The sequence below is a fragment of the Etheostoma cragini genome, chromosome 19 (assembly GCF_013103735.1).
Source record: "Etheostoma cragini isolate CJK2018 chromosome 19, CSU_Ecrag_1.0, whole genome shotgun sequence".
Lineage (NCBI taxonomy): Eukaryota > Metazoa > Chordata > Actinopteri > Perciformes > Percidae > Etheostoma > Etheostoma cragini.
Window position 1 is genome coordinate 8,559,788 of NC_048425.1, and position 21,363 is coordinate 8,581,150.

At 40.6% G+C, this 21,363-nt stretch overlaps 2 protein-coding genes across 3 annotated transcripts in view; one reads left to right on the forward strand and one right to left on the reverse strand.

Annotated features, from left to right (window-relative positions):
• The window catches only part of htra3b (HtrA serine peptidase 3b), a 33,086-nt gene extending 13,181 nt beyond the window's left edge, over positions 1-19,905 (forward strand). Inside the window, exons 6-11 of one of the 2 annotated variants that reach the window (XR_004654570.1) lie at positions 64-96; positions 264-378; positions 462-519; positions 1,583-1,678; positions 1,801-2,219; positions 19,895-19,905. Coding sequence is in view for 1 of the 2 variants with exons in the window: in XM_034856794.1 (XP_034712685.1) it covers positions 64-96; positions 264-378; positions 462-519; positions 1,583-1,678; positions 1,801-1,969 (471 nt within the window). In the remaining variant the exon portion in view is untranslated. Of the gene's footprint in view, positions 1-63; positions 97-263; positions 379-461; positions 520-1,582; positions 1,679-1,800; positions 2,588-19,894 lie in introns of those variants that run through there. The other variant, XM_034856794.1, reaches the window with a different exon arrangement.
• Positions 14,009-21,363, reverse strand: part of acox3 (acyl-CoA oxidase 3, pristanoyl) — a 34,762-nt gene continuing 27,407 nt past the window's right edge. The window contains exons 19-23 of the mRNA XM_034856926.1: positions 21,275-21,358; positions 20,327-20,394; positions 19,634-19,720; positions 14,127-14,273; positions 14,009-14,086 (exon numbers count right to left, since the gene is read on the reverse strand). Coding sequence (XP_034712817.1) covers positions 14,154-14,273; positions 19,634-19,720; positions 20,327-20,394; positions 21,275-21,358 — 359 coding nt within the window. The 3' untranslated portion in view covers positions 14,009-14,086; positions 14,127-14,153. The remainder of the gene's footprint in view (positions 14,087-14,126; positions 14,274-19,633; positions 19,721-20,326; positions 20,395-21,274; positions 21,359-21,363) is intronic.

A 21,363-nucleotide genomic window follows, 5' to 3' on the forward strand; every position in this document is an offset into this window, starting at 1 on the left:
TAAGGTGTTTGTGCTGTTTGCTTTGCCACAGTAACCAACTGTTTTTTGTGTTTTCCTTCACAGTATGGGAATTCAGGAGGACCTCTTGTCAATTTGGTAAGCTTTTGGTTTCCTACCTCAAAGCTTGCCTGCGGTAAAATACCTTTCTTTGCTTGGATCTGTTGTTTAACTTCACGAGCAGGAACTCTTATTCTTGACAGCAAACTCAGAAACTTTTTTTCTGTTGTATGGTCTCACAATACTTCTGTGTCTCTGTATTTAAGGATGGTGAGGTGATCGGCATCAATACCCTAAAGGTTGCAGCAGGAATCTCATTTGCCATTCCCTCTGACAGGATCACTCGCTTCCTTAATGATTCATTTGACAAGCACAGCAAAGGTAAGTCTAGTAGGGTTAGGGCTAGGATTAAACATCTATGAGTTTCTTGTTGAACATACAGAAACTAACTGAGTCTCTTTCAGATGTGAGGTCAATAAAGAAGCGTTTCATTGGAATTAGGATGCTGACCATTACACCAGTGTAAGTCTAAACTGATGATAATGATTATGTTGATTGGTAATGGTAAATAGAGAAAATAGATAAGAATAAAATGATGGTGCCGGCCTTTTTTAAAGCATGTTAGATACTGCAACCAAATTTGTACATCTCAGAGCAGGTTACAGGACAGCATTCAAATCCATAAGCTCTTGTATAGTGGCAAAGGTGTCCCACAAGGATCCCTTTTAGACCCTCTTTCACATTATACTGTACGTAATAGAATAAACAATCTCCTCTCTTTCTAATTTGTCTGATAAAAATGCACCTTTTATGCACCTTTTTTTGCTTTTGAGTCATTTATTGCATTGGCTCTCCCACAACTTTCTTTGAAAAAGATCTAAGCATTAGTTAAAGCTTGTCTTAGTTATAAAGTAATGTTATTTACGCATTCTAAAAATACGCTATTGGACCACCCAACTAATTTAACTGGCCAAGGCAAAACTTTTTTTTCTTATTTATTTTTCCATTTGTTCTAAATGATTCTCAATATTCAGGGTTTTGCAAAAATTCTGAAGAGGATTCTTTTTTTAAACAAGGCCTTTCTTAGCTTAAAGGGATAGTTTGGATATTTTGAACTTGGGTTGTATGAGGTATTTATCCATAGTCAGTGTATTAGCTACAGTACTGTAAATGGCAGTTAGCACACCCCCAGTTTGGAGAAGCATGCAGGAGTACCAACATGGAATTTACAGCTGTCAACGGGGGTAGCCAGCAGCAGCTAAATGTATTTCAGTCACTTGAAAGTCACTGCTTTACCTTGCTGAAATGAAGTATTTTATATAAATGTATTACACATTTTATTTTTCTCAAATTCTGATTTTGTGGCAAATTTTGTATAATCTGTTATTGTTTATATTTTACTTTTTGCATCCTATCTTAGTCAGAATACTCTTGCAATGAGGATTATTTTGTTACATAGAGGTTAAATAAATATATAGAGTATTTATACACCTTTGGTTCCTGAAATAAAATAAATTAAAAATAGTGGGGACTTTGGTAAGATAATGGAATTTTTTTTGAGAAACTGTATTTCTTTTGGTTCCAGGTTAATTGAAGAGCTAAAACAGCAGAACCCAGACTTCCCTAATGTTACCAGTGGGATTTATGTCCATGAGGTTGTTCCTCACTCACCTGCACAAAAGTTGGTTTCCTTAATTCATTCATTCCTCTAACAAATGCAGCATACAGTGTTTTACTAATTTCTGAAGTAAAATGAATGCTTTACCTATAACAGTCTCTTCTTGTCCTTGTCTTTGTCCCCAGAGGTGGTATCAAAGATGGTGATATTATTGTGAAACTGAATGGCAAACCTCTGATGGCCACAGCTGACCTACAGGGGGCACTGCAGGAGGAGACAGCCCTACTACTGGAGGTCAGGAGGGACAATGATGACTTGCTCTTTAACATTGAACCTGACGTTATCATGCAGTAGACATTGGAAGCATTGCACTGCAGAGTTAGACCAACATCTAAGGCCCTATTTTTGTGAAAAACCGTTGGATGGTGGAATCTCTGCACCTTTGCAGTGAAACTTTGTCAAGGGCACACATCTTCTAATATTTTGTCAACTGGTTGTTAACTGTACCAAAGTAAAAGGAGCCAATGGCCGACATTGTGCAAATGAGCTTGGTATTAGGGAATTACAGTTGTGCCTCCCACCTCCTCAGACCAGGTCAACAAATGTACACATGAACCTCCTAGAGAATCACATAAACCCAAACCCCTTTGATATATGTTATGTTTTACTCTGATGATACATTTTCAACTAGTAAACACATTTTCTGGACAACTCCCTTAAAAAATATGGTGTTAATACGAGGCAATAATGGCTAAGTTAAGCAGCCCATTATGGTGCACATCACAAAAAGATAAAAGCAAAGTTGGTGAATTGATAACTGATACCTTGCTAATAAATTTAAAACAAAACGTTGATGATAGTGAATTAGTTTTTAAGCATTTTTCTGACTGGGGGACCTTGTCATAAGTGTTCTACAAGTCCATCAAACTCCAATGACCCCTCAGTATGCATATAGGGGTAAGGAGCTGGTCCACTGTTACATCGTACCATCCAAATTGCTTCTACTTAGGTCTAGTTTCTGTGGCTTGTGGTCAGCACGCAAAGTCCTCCTCCATCACATGAATCATGATCCACCCGTTTGGCAATTCAATACACCTGACCGTCACCTGAGAGAGATGCAACAAAGGTTCATATCCAGTGTCTTAACCCCTGAACTTGCCCTGCACTTGACCCTTATGTCCTGGTGTGGCCAGCACTTGCAAGTCATCCCCTCTGGTCTCCCTAATCTAAATCCACTTGAGGTAGCTTGAGTCTCAATTGGCCACTCCATAGGGAGTGAAGAGGGAACTGAGCTGGAACAAGCAAAGCTCTTGAAACTTGCGTTGGCAAAACATCTCATTCTGACTCTAACTCACCAGTCCATCTAAATTCAAACCCTTAACTTTGGTCATGAGTTTTGGATGATGGCTTGAGCAACTGTGGATACAAGCATCTAAATTGAGTTTTCCTTGCAAGGTGTCTCGGTATCGTTAGGAGCTGCCACAACCACAAGGAGCGCAGAGTAGATTGGCTGATTCTTTGTGTTGAAATGAGTCACTTGGAGTGGTTCAAGCTTCTGATTAGGCTGTCTTCAGGATGCCTCCCTTTAGAGGTGTTCTGGCCATGACCAGTAGTGCGGAGCCAGGGTCAGAGCAAGAATACATTGGAGGGATTATATGTCCCACCTGGCCTGTATACACATTGGGCACCCCTAGGAGAACCAGGAGAAAGCAGCTGGGAAACAGGATGTATGGGCTTCTTTGCTGAATGGGTGGGTGATGAGGGTCACTGGCTATGGCTTATTGCCAGTTTGACCCAACAATAGTGCACAAATGCCAACTTCACTGTTAATGACAAACAGAATTGCACTGGATGACACAGAGGTTAATGAGAGTCCAGTTCCTAAAATCTTTTAGGTCATTATCAAATGCAAATGAAGTGCAATCTTAACAATTCAGTTTCCTTCATCAACTCTGCTTCCTTTGAGTTCCCTCCTAAACTATAGATGATTCTGAACAGTATACCAGCGTATAGTGTCAACATACCCTTTGTGCCTCGTAACCTGCACGTGGACTACACTTTGCACCACTTTTTTCATAAAAATAGGGTTTTAGTTTGGTCGATATTGGCCTTCAAACATCATCCAGTGCAGATATGAAGGATCGTCTTTCTTGCCCCCTCAACTATTGAGCGCTATTTTTATAATTTTTTATTATTTGTACTGTATGTCAGTTGTGTGATTAGACGAGCCATTCCAAAGTGTTGCAGGAGGATTTTGCTAAATAGTTTGTAAACTCTGCAATTAAAACTGATTTGTTTTAGATACAAAAATGGTTTTATTAAAAGAAAATGAATAAAGTCCAGGCAGCTTCATTCCAAAACTGCTGAAAACCCTTTATTCAAAATGGTGATGACTCATATTAAATCTTTTGCTGGAAAAAAATGTTCCTATTGCACCATTCTAAGTGCTTTAGTACAGCTTGAGTACAGATGGATGAGAGGAGTATCCCAGTGAGTCCATCCAATCTGAACCCAAGAGTTGGATCACCTCTGGTTCTAATTGAGTTACTTGTTCTAGGTATTAATCCTAAAACCCCTTACAGAAGTTATCAGACGAAAACATGTTTGACAGGCACAACATAAAGCAACCAGAGCTGCATCAAGTTTCAATTCAAGGGTACGACCACACTCCAAATTGGCACAGCAAAAATATACATTAGTGCGGCTTCCCATTCATTTGGCTTAATAAGACTTGTAGCAAGATTGCTCGCTACCAAATCCAACAATTACTCGTCATGCTCAAGCTAAGACAAATCCCAGACTTATCTCTGTACAGGACATGGAGATGAAATTAAACTGTTACATAATATTGTTAGCTAACAAATGCATGTCCCTTTTTAAGGGACCCAGCTAATTAACCAAGAGTAGTGAATAGGGAGTTTCCCAACGCCACATGCAAAAGTCTTTACCAAGGCTGGAGAACACAATGAGGTAAACATTCAGCAGGTTGAATTCTCAATGGGCTGATTGTAAAATATGCATATTTGTATTCATTTTAGGGTAGTTGCAAATCACCATGAGCTTCCATTGTAAGTTTAAGATGGTGCCCACGCAGATTTTTAACATTGTCGTGTTATCTATGGTTTATGGTTGGCATGACTCTTTATTGCTGTAATTTGTCTTCCATCACCAAATGTGAACCACATGTGTGTTCATTAAGTTCATGATGCTTGATGTACTCTGTTGGAATGAAGAGCACAAAATGTGAGTGGATTTTTTTATATAGTCTCACCACTGCTGCTGCTCTGTATCATAACTGTTTGTGTTTTTTGTGTGTATGACTAGACTTTTATCACATCGTCAAATCCAAATGTTTACATGTAAGTTGCCAACAAGGCAATCTCAGCCTTTGGCAGTAGCTTTTTCCACCAAATAAAGTTTTGCCAAACTATCTTTGTTTTATTACATCTGTGTTTCCTTGATGGTTTGGAAATCCAGATTCTTCACCATTTTGTCCACATCTCCTTACCTTTTAAATCTAGGTCAGAAGCAATGACTCATGGGCCGTTTTTTGCAGGAAACGTTTAGGACCGTTTCGGCAGCAGCGGTACAATACCTGACTGGCTGAGCTCTCTTCATGGCCAGTCATAAACATTCCTGAGTGGAAACAAGTCTCCAATGCTGGAATATAAAAAAAAAACACAAAGGAAACTCTTTTTGGGGTTCAGTGATAAAGTCACTGCAGACAGATGGTGAGTGTTTTCAGACATAATCACTCTTTCCTTCACAGCTCTTGACAGGTCATGAGTTTATTTTTGACACAGTGGGTAGTCTCGCATGGAGTCGTTGCCAACATCGTAGTTATTTACAAAAGTTAAAAAAACAACACTGATACACGTTGACACAAAGTGGGGCTGGTTACCGCTCTTACTGATGACCTACAATACAGCGACCTGTTGGGGGTATGATGAGAAAAAAATGCAGCACAAAGTTATATTCTTGTTCTCTAGGCTTTTATTGTTGCCTGGTACTGGTCTGCAACCCTGTTGTTAGTAACTACTGTGTTATAGGGCTTGTGTTTCAAACCACAATCTTAAGTGTTGTCTTAAAAGTTGGTATTAAATTGAAGTCTTAGTCTTTTTTCCTTTTGAACCTATTTTTTTGTTATCCCTAATAGTTTAGGCCTGACTGTATCAGGCCTAAACATACTAAAATCAGCCTCCATCAACAACAATAATACCTACCTGTATATGTTTGTAATTTTAGAACAAGTTGAACAAACCCACCGATTTATGTGTCTGCAGAATGTTTTTTTCATTTCCTGAAGTGTATTCTACAGCTGGGAAAAAATTCACAATATGATTTATTAGAGATGAGTAACACTGACCTATATTCTCGATAACGTTGTGTTGTAGGGAACCGGCCCAAAGCCAGAATGCAAGAACAGCTTGAATGTTGAAGCAGTGAAGGCAGAGCCACAGCCACCACCAACACTGTCTTTTCACCATGTGTTAGAAAAATGCTTTCTGCTTTTATCAACTACATTCAGTCATTTTCAGTTTTGTGTCTTTAGCACTTTCCCTGTATCACCTATTATAAGACAAAGCCCCTTTGTTGATTGTAAAAGAAAAAAAAGGTTATTATACTTTCACGTAAAGCCTAAAACATTTAATCATGAATTATGGTTGCGTGGAGGCTCAATGCAGAGCTTTCACCGTAGCCAACGTAAGTGGCCTAATGTTTATCTTGTGCACTGGTGTTTGTGTTTATCTGGTGTGTGTCAATGGGGGGCCAGAAGCCAGAAGCAACTCTAAAATCATAGTGAAAGAAACAAAGGGTCTCCTGTGTTTTCTGACCACGGTGGGAAGTCTGTAGCAGGACTAGTTGACCCTCTCCTTGATTTCATACACATGCTTTGTAGATTTGGAGGTGTGTGCTCCCACAGGCCACTGCACCAATACGGGTAGCCTGTGCTGCTGCTATCCAGTCCTTATTTAACCAAAGCAAAAAGCATGCTCTTTGTGGGTGTTGAAGTTCACCAAGGCTGTTTCTTGTCACCAACTCTTCACCAGACGCACCTAAGGAGTGGCGAGTGGCCAGTTTGGGGACGCCAACATAAACAGTAACCTCCAGTGTGCACTGGACAGTTGGCAGGCATATGTGATGATGTGGTTGCTGTGAGAGTCAGAACCTCAAAATCTGAGGCCAGGAAGAAGATGGATTGCCACATTTAAATAAGGTACACCTTTTTGCCCCTAGCAATGGGGTTCAACTGCAGTGTTGCAGTTTCTATACCAGACTGTTGTGGTGATGAAGGAATTGAATCTGAAGTTCCCATGACAACCCAAAAGAAATCAGTAAATGTCCATTAATAGTTCTATAACCCAAATTAGATTGGTTAAATCAAAAGAAAACAAAAGAGAAGATACACTTAAGAACCTAATTGGAATAAAAAAACACCACTGCTAAAGAAGTACTAGTAAACGATTTGATATCAGATAATCAAATTGATCTATTCTGTATAACCAAACATGGCTGTGCCACAAAGAATTTTTTATTCTAAATAAATCCACTCCTCCTAGTCATATTTATACTCAAATTCCTCGAGTGGAGGGATTTGCAGTCATCTTTGAGTCAAGCCTCTTAATTAATCCTAAACTCAAACTAAGTTATAACTCTTTTGAAAGCCTTGTTCTTAACCTTCTACAAGATCCTTGAGAAGGTAGTTGCTAATCACTTATGTGACTTTCTACATAGCAATAGTCTATATGAGGACTTTCACTCAGGATTCAGAAAGCATCATAGCACAGAGACGGCACTGGTGAAAATTACAAATTACCTTCTAACCGCTGCAAACAAAGGACTTGTCTCTGTACTTGTTTTACTAGATCTTAGTGCTGCATTCAACACCATTGATCACACCATCCTGTTACAGAGACTGGAACATTTAGTTGGCATTAAAGGAATTGCACTAAGCTGGTTTATTTGATCTGATCAATCTTAATTTGTTAATGTTAACAATGAATCCTCCAGGTACACTAAAGTTAGCCATGTCGTTCCACAAGGCTCAGTGCCTGGACCAATTCTATTCACCTTACGTACTTACTTGTGGTTCCGAGAGTCTCTTAAGGTAGAATGGGAGCCAGAGCATTTAGCTATCAGGCTGTTGGGGAACCAGCTCCCAGTCTGGGTTTGGGGGGCAGACACCGTCACTACATTTAGGAGTAAACTTAAAAGTCTCCTCTTTGATTAAGCTTATAGTTAGGGAGAGTTTGAGCATCTGGCCAGGATGCCTGTTGGAGAAGTTCTGGGTATATACAGTATAAATAAAAGGAGATCCAGAACATGTTGAAGAGATTATATCCTGTTTGCCCCAGCAACACCCCAGGATACCCCAGAAGGAGCTGGAGGAACTGGCTGGAGAGACAGGCATGTAGGCTACATGGCAATATGCGCTTAGGTTGTGGTAGACAATTTAGTCGGACATGTCCAAAAAAAATCTATTTCAGTTGTCTCCCTAGCAGTAAAGAACATCCCTGTTTCCATGAGCAAACGTCCTTTAATTAGAGACCACATTATTCATTTGGGTCTAAAAACACAGTTTCAAACACTGACGATAACCTCAACATGGGGAAAGCAGACAAAGTTGTGCTGACTCGTTGTGTGGTTGGTTCAAACAGGCATTCTGTGGGGATACATGCTATAAATGTAACATGCCAGAGAAATGAATGAGTGGTGGCCTACGAGACCATGATAACAGGCTTTCACATGCTGCCAGTTGCTCTTTGCTTGGTTTCATGTGAGCCCAGCTTCAGGCTTCTGTATTAAAACAGCTGGGTTTGCACTGAAAATAATCTAAAATCTGATATACCAATTATTCATAATTGAAAATTTCAGTAGCTGGTGAGTTACATCTGTTTCTTTATCATTTTATTTGGTTGAATGCAAATTGAAAGAAAGTCACTCAAACATGGTGAACCAGTTAACCGTTTTGTAACTTGCATGCCTTGAAACCTAGCAAAGCACACTGACTCAGTGATAATATAGACTTCATTATGTTGCTAGTTGGTGATACATCTCAAATATGTTTTTGTCTTGTGTCATCAATTGTGTTGGTGGACCCACGTGAGAAAGATATCTGTTGAATGCATTTTATGATTCATGCTCAATTAGAGTTTGGACACCTGCATTAATCCATCCAAAGTGGAGGAAACTAAAATATTTCCAATATGTTTAACGGGTTTATTTCCCAATTATGTAGATTGACTTTACATACAGTGTTTGTGGAAAACTATCCTTGGTAGAGCTTTACCTGCAGCTCTGCTGCAATCAGAGCCACAAAACTGACCAGTCTCTGTCAGTCTCCATCGTCCCTCAAATTGACAAAGATCTCCCACGGTATACTTTTCTTTAATAATGCTGCATTGATGAGAGTGGTACTATGTGTCACGGTTGTGTTTTTTTTCTTCTGTTTTCTTCTGTTAATTCATTCCTTGTTAACAGACAGTTCCCGCCTCTGTAATTGTCTGCATTGCCCTGATGCGTCTCACCTGTTCATCAGCCCTCCTGTCACCTGTCCCTCGTTACTACCCTCGTTACCTTGTGTATTTAGTCTCTGTGCTTGCTTTACCTGTTGCATTGTCTATGCCGGTCCCAGAGTCAGTCCCTGTTGAGCGCCCTTTGTAGTTTTGTTGCCGTTTGTTGATGATTTTGGATGTTCCTTTTGCCAGTTTTTGAAACATTTGCTTTCGGACACCTTTTGTTGTAGCCATTTTTGTTTAATAAACCTTCAAGACCATCACGCTGCCTCCTCCTCTTAACCCGCATTTTAGGGCCAAGCCTGCCGAAACCTTGATTTTAAAGCTTTTCGGTTCTCAAAAAATGAACTGTCCCAGTACAGAGACAGTCATAACTGGGCTGGTTCCAATAATGCCTTTTTTCAGAAAAGACATTAAATAATCTGACATGATACACATTGTTGCCTGTAACTCTTGCAAAAAATAATGAATTGTTTCACAATACAAAGGGATCTTTTATCATTCTGGTGTTGTGAGTTCATTGCAGAGGTGGCAGAAACACAGACCTGGAGCCCTTGTGGGGACATTTTAAGTTGTTTTTTTTTATTTTTTTTTATCTTTGCAATATACTGTATAACTAAGCGTCCGGGCTCAAATGTGAGATCCTTTGACGTGTCTTTAAGTCACTGACAAAATTTGTAAATCATCTTGAATGTATTTTTCTGAGTCCTTTTACATTTGGCAGAATGCTTTCTTCCCCCACCCCCACCCATGTCCTTCATCCTTCTCCCCCTCCTACCTTCATATGTCCTCCCTTTATGTCTTATTCCAAGAAAACATCTTAATTTCGCCAACCGTCACAACCCAGCCTGTAATTTTGTTTTTGGGCAGACGGCTGATACTATAAATGGTGAAGGTCCTGGGTCTCTCAATCCGGTCTTGACAACCGAGTCAAGTAGTGAGTTAGCAATGTCCCACAAAAACACATTTCTGACTGGTGGACGAGTAGAAATTGACATAGTTTACATTCACATTTAATGTGTTTAAGCAGGCTTCTCCCTCTACAAGACCATAGTGGGCCAAGTCAGGTTGTCGGGGAGATTCAGCTCTCCAGAGGCCAGTTCTACAAATCAAGATCAACATGCCCTGGATTTATTTCACTTAACCTAACAACCGCGGTCCTTCATAACCTGTGACAGGACAGTGGTTAACGACTAGTTCTATCAACCCAGGGTTTTCCAATCCAGCGACATGCGCGACCACATAAAAGAGGCGGTGTTTGCGCAGCGTGGTCAATAGCAAACATCTACTAGAGCCGCATAGTTAACATAAGAAGAGCATACTTCTAGAACTATAATTCTACATAATCTGAAGAACACAGACATGGTTTTACAGGCGAAATGAAAATAGTACTTGCTTCCTAAAACAGGAAGGAAAGGTAGCGAAAAAAGCCAACGCTGTAAACTCTTATCAGTATCGCGTCCCCATCAGTCAGGCACAAGATCTGACCATAATTACACTTTTGCTTTCCATAAATTATCGTTGCATTAGCTTATTATTTCAGTTGCAACCATTGGCATTGGATACACACGGCACAAATTGCCCATACGTAGTTCCATCCGCTGAAAATCTATTTCTTTCATAAAGATACACATCAGGGAATGTTAATGGGTTGTTGGTCTCTAAATGTTTTAACTTCATGCCTACACACGAGCTCCACCGGATCTTCTAAGAAGGGTGAAGCCGTTATCTATCGAGTATTGACTGGTCAGTAGGCGGTGCCTTTACACCGTTGATCTCTAATCTCCAACATAACCTGCTCCCGACTCGGTTCGGTGTTCAGCATAAATTACCACGGCAATGTATCCCAAGGTAACAAATAATCAACCGTTATACAACAAACCCTGGGTTGAACCTGAAGTTACCTCATTAATGCCAAATCTTGCTCCGTAGTACAGGCCTCTGGTCGCAAGATTATAAGCGGGTGGCAGTCAACCAGTCTCCAACTTCCCTTTTATAGTTATGTAAAATCAACTTCTAGCTATAACCCAATGCCAAATGGCTGCATTGGTATGGCTTTTAATCAAAGCGCTTAGCAATATGCCTCTTGGGATTGTACCCCCCAACCCTGTGATTAGTGGTCGACCTGATCCACATGCTGAGTATCTTCTCTTCTTGCCCCTTCTTCTGCTTGCCTTAGCATGATTTTCTCTTCAATATAGTCTGACAGAAACTGTAATCATCTCATCTGTGGTCCTCATTATGATATTCTCTTTCTGATATTTTCTTGTGAAAGATTTGCAATTTTGCGAGTTCTTTGCTGACTACGCTTTGTAAACTAACTAGTATGCAGGTCTTCCAGTCCTGATCATCCAATCAAAGTGCACATATGGGGTTCACATAGAGTCAAACTCAACTTTACTTAAGGGCCACACTGGAAAAGAGAATAGCATCCAGGGCCAGTTGTACAATTTATTGACATGCTTTGGTTTCATCGAAAAAAGTCAAATAATATCAAGAATGTCGTAAAATGTGAAAAAAACATTGAAAAAAGCACCAGAAATGTTGGAAGTATTGTTAGAAAATGACTGAAAAAGCATCAAAAACTTCAAGAGCAACAAAAAAACATCAAAAATAGTGCTAAAAACATTTTTAAGAGCCTCAAACCATGAATGAAAAGGATCACAAAATGCCGGAAATAGTGGCAATAATGTCAAAATAAAGCACCATGAATGTCGGAAAAAGCAACTAAGTCTAGGCCGGCCAAAAGTTCTCGTGAACTTAAATTCATGTTCGGGCAGGGTCAACGTTTGCGAGGGGCCGTAGTTTGACACACGTAACGTTGAGGAATGTTGTTTATGTGTTGGTATTTAGGTAAAACTGTCTTCCACTCTGAAGTTAGCAACAGTATGTCAAATGCATGTAACGTAGCTTATGAATGCCGCTGGGCTCTGGATGAAAGAAAACATTACTGCAAACATTGCATGGATTGTTATGTATTAGTACAAATATTCAATTTGTATGCTGTCCATATCAACTGTACTACAGCAACTGTGATCTTTCTTTACAGGGTAATATGGAAATTTACACAATCTACAGTGGAATACAGGGAATCTTGACAGTGAAATGCTTTTAAATACACTTATCAAGGCAGGAATTTGTGTAGAACTGTAAATGTAACACTGTTGGATATGACCACCATGGCCTGTAGCTAAAGATGGATGACTTCCTTCCTCTTTTTTCCCTGCAGGTGATTAGGAGGCAGTACGAGAGGCAAGGTGTGGCGGGAGGATCAGCCACACCTGAATCCACTCTGTTGATTGCCGTCTGATTCCTATTTAGGATAGCTGGAGCTGAGCAGTTGAGCTCTCTCTGGTTTGTTTTTGGTTGGGTTTGGATTCTGTTTTGTTTTCACTACTGATACTATTGAAAAAGTAGTTTTATAGTCATTAATTTGGGTTACATAAATTCATTTGAATTTAATCTGTCACATGTGTTTTCCCTTTTATTGTTGTTAATTTGAGCTCGTTCATGAAACCACACATATTTAATGCTTTGTGTTTACAAACCAAAGTATGTGTGACTTCAGTGTTACAGTGTGGGAGCGTTGAGTTTCTTAAATGTTTTTCTACAACCACAAATATTTTCCATGCCATATTTTCCATATATTAAATTAATATATATTAAATATATATATTTAATCCTTAAACAAGCTTAAAAGTCATATTGACCCACATAAAATAAAGATCATTTAACCCTTCAAAGTTCTATTGTGCTTGTAATAATTCCTGTAGCCAATTCGAGTCACTGTTTTGCTGAAACAGACTGCATTGCTTCAACAGATGGTGCGCTATGGGGCCGTGACTTATAAGTCAAATTTAATTAACGTAGACCTAGGTCATAGGGGAAACGGGTAAAACCTGCCCTGAAGTAGGAGCTGACAGAGTTACAGGAACTGCGGTCAGAGGAACTTAATAATCCCCAAATTGGTCCAGTTGGAACACAAGAAAGAGTTCTGTGAACGTTATGTTCCAAAACTGCAAAAATCCCTCCAGTTTGAAAGCGGCATATCATGGTCATTTTCAGGTTCTGGGGTCATAAGGGTTGAAAATCTGAGGTTTTCCCTCTTTAGCATAGTGCCATTGAAACCATACACAACACTGACTTAGTGTCATCCTAACAAGCTCCAGCGCTTTGTCCAAATATGATCACTTCAGGGCCAGTAGTGACTATATTTGGGGCGGCTGTGGCTCAGTGGTAGAGCGGTTGGCTTCCAATCGGAAGGTTGGTGGTTCGATCCCCGCCGCTGCAGTCATTGTCGAAGTGTCCTTGGGCAAGACACTGAACCCTGAGTTGCCCCCGGTGCTGCGCATCGGAGTGTGAATGTGCGTCAATGTTTATCTGATGAGCAGGTGGCACCTTGTACGGCAGCCCCGGCCACAGTGTATGAATGTGTGTGAATGGTGAATGTCTCCTGTAGATGTAAAAGCGCTTTGAGCAGTTGTTAAGACTGGAAAAGCGCTATATAAATACAGCACATTTACATTTACATATTTGGACAAAATAGTAGAAGCACATTTTTTTTAGGCCTAGGATCTATAGAGCTTCTACTTGTTAGCTTGTCACCTGCAAACTGTTAGCTGTGCATGTTCCCCTGCTGGATGTCTGCTTTGTAGGTCATTCAATAGAAATTAGCTAATGTGAGTTGAAAGATCTTTTTTTTTTTTTTTTTTGTCACATCTGCCCTTCTCTGTGGGTGTTTTGTGAATTTGTAGTATGTGTTTCTGTCAGTGTAACTGTGTCGAAGTCTTTTTGATCTGTCTAGCGTCAGACCAGGAATCAAGAGTTCTTTAGTTCAAGAGTACACGGGATTCCAGCATTTCATAACAAACAGTTCCGTATACAATATTTTTGACACTTTTGTTGGCAAGACATTATGTGTAGGGACATTCAATTTTTAATTGCATTTAGAATTACAGAGTTAGAATGTGGACACTCTAGACCCATGTCCAGGATTGCAGAGGGAGGTTGTTGAGTGGGTTCTAGAGTTTTGGACGGAGGGATCCGACCACCGGCTTGTCTGAGCAGAACTCTTTCCACCAGGAAGGCCGTTCCAGCACCTGGCTGCCCTGCATCACTGTCGACCACAGGTTCTTGTAAAGCTACGTCAGGGAGAAACAAGATGATTATGTGCTCACTGAAAAAAAAAGAACCTGATATATTTTCTAATCTTACTTTTCTTTTCTTGTAACCTATTTCATTCTCAATATAATATCTAAAAGACACCCGATTCTAGGGTTGGGTATCAAAATCTGGAGCTAACATGGAACCGGTTCCTTCACGACTGTACCGGACCAAATTACTGGGTTAAAATTAATTTAAATTATTGATAAAGGCACCTGCACATTTTTAAAAGGTATGGTTTTAGCACCGCATTGGGGGGAAAAACAAACGATACCCAACCTTAGGGAGGACATCTTCTTCATGCTATGTTGTGATTTGACAGAGTTCCCACCCTGTATGATCTAAGCTGTCATCATCACTTCCTGTCTAAGCAGACATCAGAAACCTTCAATTAAAGTGCCTTTTGGATCCACAGCGACCACAAAAAGAGACAAAGCTGTCATCTTGAGGATACTACAAACATACCACAGGCCTTCATAAACTCCCCCTGATTTCAGACAAACAAACCAAACAGATATGATGAATTGTGGGTCAGAACCTCAACATGCATTTGCATGTGACCACAGCAAAAAGGGAAGTTTGTTTATGTCGGGGTTAATCAAGATTCTGGAGTGATTCAGAGCAGGACAGCCTGCTGAGAAACTTGGCAGAGTAACTCTGACTTTACACTGTTTAACTTTTTAGATTGTTTCAATGGTATTTCTGCATCATCATATTGTTAAATTTACAGGAAAGAGGATTAGAGGGACATGACAAATGAGCACGGTTAGAAGCTGGATTGAACCATGTGTAATTTCCGTGTATGCCGTTAGTAAGCAACTAGTTGCACAGCTTTAGTAGAGCGGATCTAATGAAGAATAATCATTAATCATGATGTTGACTCATATCCAAGGAATCTGAATTATCAGGCAGGCAACCGCCCTAAGGCCTCAAAGGGGCCTTAAAGGCTCAATATCAATCATGTATCAGTTGGTTTATGGTCTTTTAAAACACTTTGTTCTGAAAGATACTGTAGAGTACTACATCACGATAGCCAATTTGAAACATCAGTATGCTCGGACCAAACTCAAAAGTAGAATGGGAGCCAGAGCCTTCAGCTATCAGGCTCCTCTCCTATGGAACCAGGTCCCAGTCCGGGTCTGGGAGGCAGACACTGTCACCTAATTTAAGAGTAAATTTAAATCACTCCTTTTTGATAAAGCTTATATTTAAGGAGTGAGTAGTTGTAGAGTTCAGCCAGAACTAGGGAGGGGGGGATGCCTGCAGATGCAACACCCCTTCTTTTCTCTGCTTCTCTTCATAATCGTCAGATTAATCTACCGTAAAATCAATTATATATAATCAAAGTAGAGGGAGGCGGGCCAGTAAAGCAGGGCCAGATTTTCAAACCAAGAATGTCAGCTGGGCCGGTCATTTCAGCAGACATTTCTGACAGCAGCTTGCAGAATGAGCGGGGTTGGATTCTTGATGTGGAGCGAATACAAATTAATTTTAGCCATCATGCTGTCCATTGTCGTTTTGAGCGCTCCGCTTAGTTTTTCGCGTAACACCGCCTGATGCATAATATAGTGTAAGGAGATCAACCGAGGTGCAACAGCGGACTAACGTGCTGCCAAACTATTCACTTTCCCTGTCATGGATGGAGCCCCATCTGTCACAAGCATGCACACACGCTTCATATTCAGACCATTGTCTTTAAAAAAAAATTTCCAAAAGACTATATTGCCAGTTGTGTGTCCTTTTAAAGGCAGTAGGCCAAGTAGCTCCTCTCGGAAGCATTTGCTGTCAAAATAGCGGAAATATATGGGCTGTATCAGCTTTGTCTGTGGAATCATCTACTGCTCTAGACATAGTATCAGCTTTCTTCAGGTTGCCTAAAAGCGTTATGTACACATACTCATATACATCTGCAGCAAGAATTTCAACTCTACGACTATTGGAAGTATCTGAAGGGGTATGTTTTTTATAGGGTATGTATGTAAGATGCCACGCTTGTTTTAATTTTATTGTCATGTATCCCCTCGTCCACAACGGCCAGCATACAGTCTTTTACGGTTTCAGAGTCTGTGAAAGGCCATTTCTTGTTTGCCAGTATCCAGGAAACACGAAGCGATGCTGCGGTAGCTCTCTCTTGGGCTGTGAATGACTGCACCACGGTAGTACTGCTCCAGCCAGAGTTAAACTGACGGTTTTCATTCTCAATTTTACGTTTTAGTGTTGAGAAAGACATTGTGATAGTAGGCTAATCTAGGCTACTACTTGCACAGCACGTTCTGCATTGTTTGCGTATTGCTAGTTTGGCGGGACCACGGGCTGTGCCACTCAGCGGTTGCTTTGGGGCCGCCAAATAAACGGGCATGCAGTACAGCATAATCCAGCAGGGGAGAGTTCTAGCCCGACCAGGCTCCTCTCCTTAATTTGCCTCTCTTAATTATGCTGTTATAGTTTTACACTGCCGGGGGACTTCCTTTGACACACTGAGCTTCTCTCTGCTCTCTCATTCCATCTGTGTGCATCTATGTCCCAGAAATGCTTGTTACTAATTTAGCTCTGGGGAGCTTATTCCCCCGGAGTCCTTATGTCTTTTTTTACCCAGCAAGTTTCCTTGGATAGGGATGGCACCTAAATCATGGTTGCAGCTGTCACGGTGATCCTGCTCCACGCCATGCCATGTCCTGTTGCACCTTGCTATGCTCTGCTGTGCCCTGCTGCGCCCTGCTATGCCCTGCTATGCCCTGCTACGCCCTGCTGTGCCCTGCTGCGCCCTGATATGCCCTGCTACGCCCTGCTACGCCCTGCTACGCCCTACTATGCTCTGCTGTGCCCTGCTATGCCCTGCTACGCCCTGCTACGCTCTGCTGTACCCATCTACATCCTGTAATGCCCTGCAGTGCCCCGCTACAATTGCAATACACTATTGTCTAGTCTGTGTCTAGTTAAGACCCCCACATGGTTAAAAATGTGTGTTTTTTTTCAGGTAAGGAGGATAATGGGGGAAATAATACAGTACAGACAGAATGGAACTCATTAAGCATTAATAAACCAAACTTTCTCAAACCTAAATATGGAAACACGTAAGACCAATTTTGCTGCAGAAATGAACTTGACAAACCCTGAGGCGGACACAGAATAACAGAATACACTGTGGGTATGCGTGACGTCCTCAGCTCTCAGACAAAACAAACATTGTGTTTTCCTGGAAGAGGAGACAGCTGCCAAAGCTCTGCAGTCTTCTTCCAGTAATGAGACTTAACCCGACTGACTAAATGTCTCACAGTGGGACAAAAATGGGAATGAGGAGTAACTGAGAGAGAAAAAACAACTGTATGGTAAAAAAAACAATCCACTGGTACTGAGTTTATTGGTTATCCCTAGAGAATATAAAGAGCAAAATTGTTTCCTTGGAGTATTTTGCTGGTTTGCAATGATTGTGACAATAAAATTGAGGCTCACTGTTTATTGTTACAATAAACCTGGGGTATATTAAATTAAAACATAACACAAGACAAGTGTTCTTTGAGTTTCCTCAAACAATCAAATTTTAGCCTCTCATATGATCTAATCTAATAAAAAAGAAGAGGCACCCTCTAAACATGTCAGCAGCATTCTAAATGTTTTTTTATTTTTTATAAATTCCTGCATTATTTATGCACACAACTAAAAATACTAAGGCATGGACGTGTATTTAGTCTAACAGTTGGGGGGGCACAATAAACATAAAATATGTTACAGGAACCAGCCAAACCGCCAAAACACTGCTACATGGCGCCAAGATATCACGCAGCCACTCTTTGTGAGTACAGGTCTAATAGGGGTCGATCTATCCCGTAAATAACCATGCCTCATGTTTACAGTAATCACTTACTCTGTGGTCAGCAGTTTATTGGGTCCATTTGGAGTTTTTCCCGGTTGACTTTATCACACCAAAAAAATGTCAAGGACTGCAGGATGCCTCATGTTCTCAGGCTGTTAAGTGATTGCAACCTCCTCCTTCTCCGGTTCTATTTCCTAAGCACGCAGCTCCACTTCTGAAAACTCTGGTTTGTAAGAGGTGTGCTTCTGGATCTTGTCTGTCTTAGAACTCATCCTCTTTGTCTCTCACAAAATCCGCCACATTCATTGCTATTCACTGTCTACTGTTGGAAAATAGTCAGCTATTCATGCCGGGTATGTTGATTGAAGTTGGGGGGGGGGGGGGGGGGGGGGGGGGGGGGGGTTAAAGGTGCTGCGTGATCTCTTCGCCCATGTAGCAGTGCTTTGGCTGTGCTTCCACCCAATATAGTCCCAAATTAATATCTGCCTTGGAAATTGTCTAGTCTTAATCTGCACTGCTATTTGTACTTGTTGTGAATACGCAGGTCAAAAGAAGAAATTAGGTTGTTGTTGTTTTTTTGTTGGCTCACTTTTAGTCACAACATGCTAACTGGCAACATAGCATTCCATTCACTACGCTAAGCTAACTAGCCTGAAAACTGTGATAAGCCATATTTCAACAAACTGTGGCATATTCCTTTAAGAGCAAGTATTGAAGGGGACACATATAATACATTCAAAATTGTACTTGTATAGGACATGTGTACTCCAGTAAGTAGATTGGGACTGCCTAGTTTATTTACTTCAAACATCAGATGAAGTGATTTATTACACTTTGTTTGGCTTATTTCCTATAACCAGTGTGTAGCGTGAAAGCACGCATTATGAAGGAACCCGCGCAACTTCTAGGAAAGACCCCCCCCACTTTAGGATTTACATTGGTTCCATAATAACGAAAGCAAGGTTGGTTCAATTAGCAACATGGCTAGTTTACTATCCAACCACCTACCAAACAGGTAACTTAAACATATTGCACTTGTGAAAAAATACATAATTTTACATTTTTTTGACACAATGAATTTATTAATGACTCTGTAATATCTGTATTAGAGAAAATAATCACTTTATTACATTTTTAAAATGAATAAAACAACCTTGTTATCCTACTTACTGACGCAACTCGTTCCCTCCCACGAGTCCCACCGGATCTCTGAGTACATTAACGTAAGGGAGGAAACCAAGTAGTGGACCAAACCACTGTGAGGCAAGGGAGGTGGGGGACTCCAAATGTTTTAACTTCAAATACATTTTTTGGGCCCGTTTTTGCATTTTCATTATTTTACTACTTACACAATATTATAAAGTGTATATTACATACAATACACAGTGTGGTTTAATCATTTTAGGGGGGGGCAACCCTCAGAAGGGATGGGTTGTGACCTCCCCAACCCCCCCTCCCCCCCACAATTTCCACCTGTGTGGTGGTAATAAATAGGCTTTGTGTACATGTACTGTATGTTTGTACCTGTCCATCAGCGTTGCCAATAGGTGAGTTGAGAATGAAATCAGTAGGGGCCAAAACATCCACCAATGCCACGGCATCATCTTTCAGCTGGAGGAGACACATAGACAGAGTAGGTCAGGTTGAGCTTAAATTCGGGGGGGGGGGGGCAAATAAATTGAATACGCTGTTCTTAAAATGATAATGAACATGTTTCTAATTAGCCGAATTAGCTGTTAACTAACGTTAGCTTCCCAGTGGAGCAGAACGCTACAACTACAAGAGTGGAACAGATTGTGCAGTGTTGTGCACAACACATGCACACGCGCAGGATGGATCGTGCAAGCAGCATTGATCGGGTACCGACATTTGTTTTGCGGCGTATAGCGTTACCTCACATCTTGTTCTCTGTTCAGGTTGCTACTTCAGGTTGAAAAAAAAAGACTCCAGTCCTGCCCACTTGGAGCAGATGACCAATCATAACAAGCCGGCTTAGAGTGGCATAAGATTTGAGCAGAAAAAGGTGTTGAAACTGGAGTGTTCTGAACGTTTTAGCTCGCAGGGATTTGTCTAAAATACGTTTACATCATTATTTGAAGGTCATGTTAAACATGAAAATCCAACATTATAACACTGGAGACAAGAGCAAAAACACGGAAAAGCATAATATGGCCACTTTAAACCCTCACGTATGGAGTACATGGAATGTTTCTGTACCTGGGAGCAGAGAGTGAGAATGGCCATCTGGACAAACTCTGTGGGCTCCCTTCGACTGAAGTAATTACCTGTGCAGGAACAAAACTGTGTTACAAATATCAATACAACGGAATGTGTTATCTAGATTGTAGAGTACAGTAAGTAAGACTTCATTTACATAGCACTACATTCAGTTACAAAGTGCTTTACACACACACGCAATATATATATATATATATATATATATATATATGAAGAAATAAATAAGAACAGACATGAATTACAAAATAAGGATTACATTTGAAGCAAGCCCTTTACACAAAGGCTAATGCATGAAGGTGGGCTTTTAAAATGACGTCAACCATTTTGTTTTCCATCGACCATGCAACCTATTGTTTTTGTGTGTCAAAATTTGATCTTCATCATCTTGTCATCTTGTTCGATACCTGTGTCACTCTTCCCGACGTATTTGAAGCTTTTTCATATTTTTTAACCTTTTTGTTTCATTTCCTGACATTTGTCACGTTTTTCATCAATCTTTTATCCATTTTTTTTTCAAATTTTATAAAACTAGATAAACACCCAAATTCAATGTAAGCAGTTCTGATCATTTTATAATCTGCCTCTGGGAGGGGGGGGCATATCATAATGAGGTTCTGGGTGTTCTCCCCCAGGGACCTTTTGAGTGTCAAAGACTTGATATCCCGTATTTGGATACACTTTCATGGACCAATTCATGGTGGAAATACCTTTTATTTATCCTATGCAAAGAAGAAAAGCACAGATGACAATTTAAAATATATCAAAAATATAATAGAAAGTATGTTGCCGTATGTAATTGGGCATTTTTAAGTGGGTATATGGAAACCCTGGATCTTTCTTAGTGGGTATACTGCACACACCTGCGTATCACGCAGACTGCACCACTGACAACGAGGGAGAGAAATAGTGAATGAAAGCAGTACACACCCTGGTAGAGGGTGGCCATGTGGTTGCTGAGGCTCCACAGCCCATACAGGGCACACAGCTTGCTTAGAACAGGTCTGAGACCAGCTGGT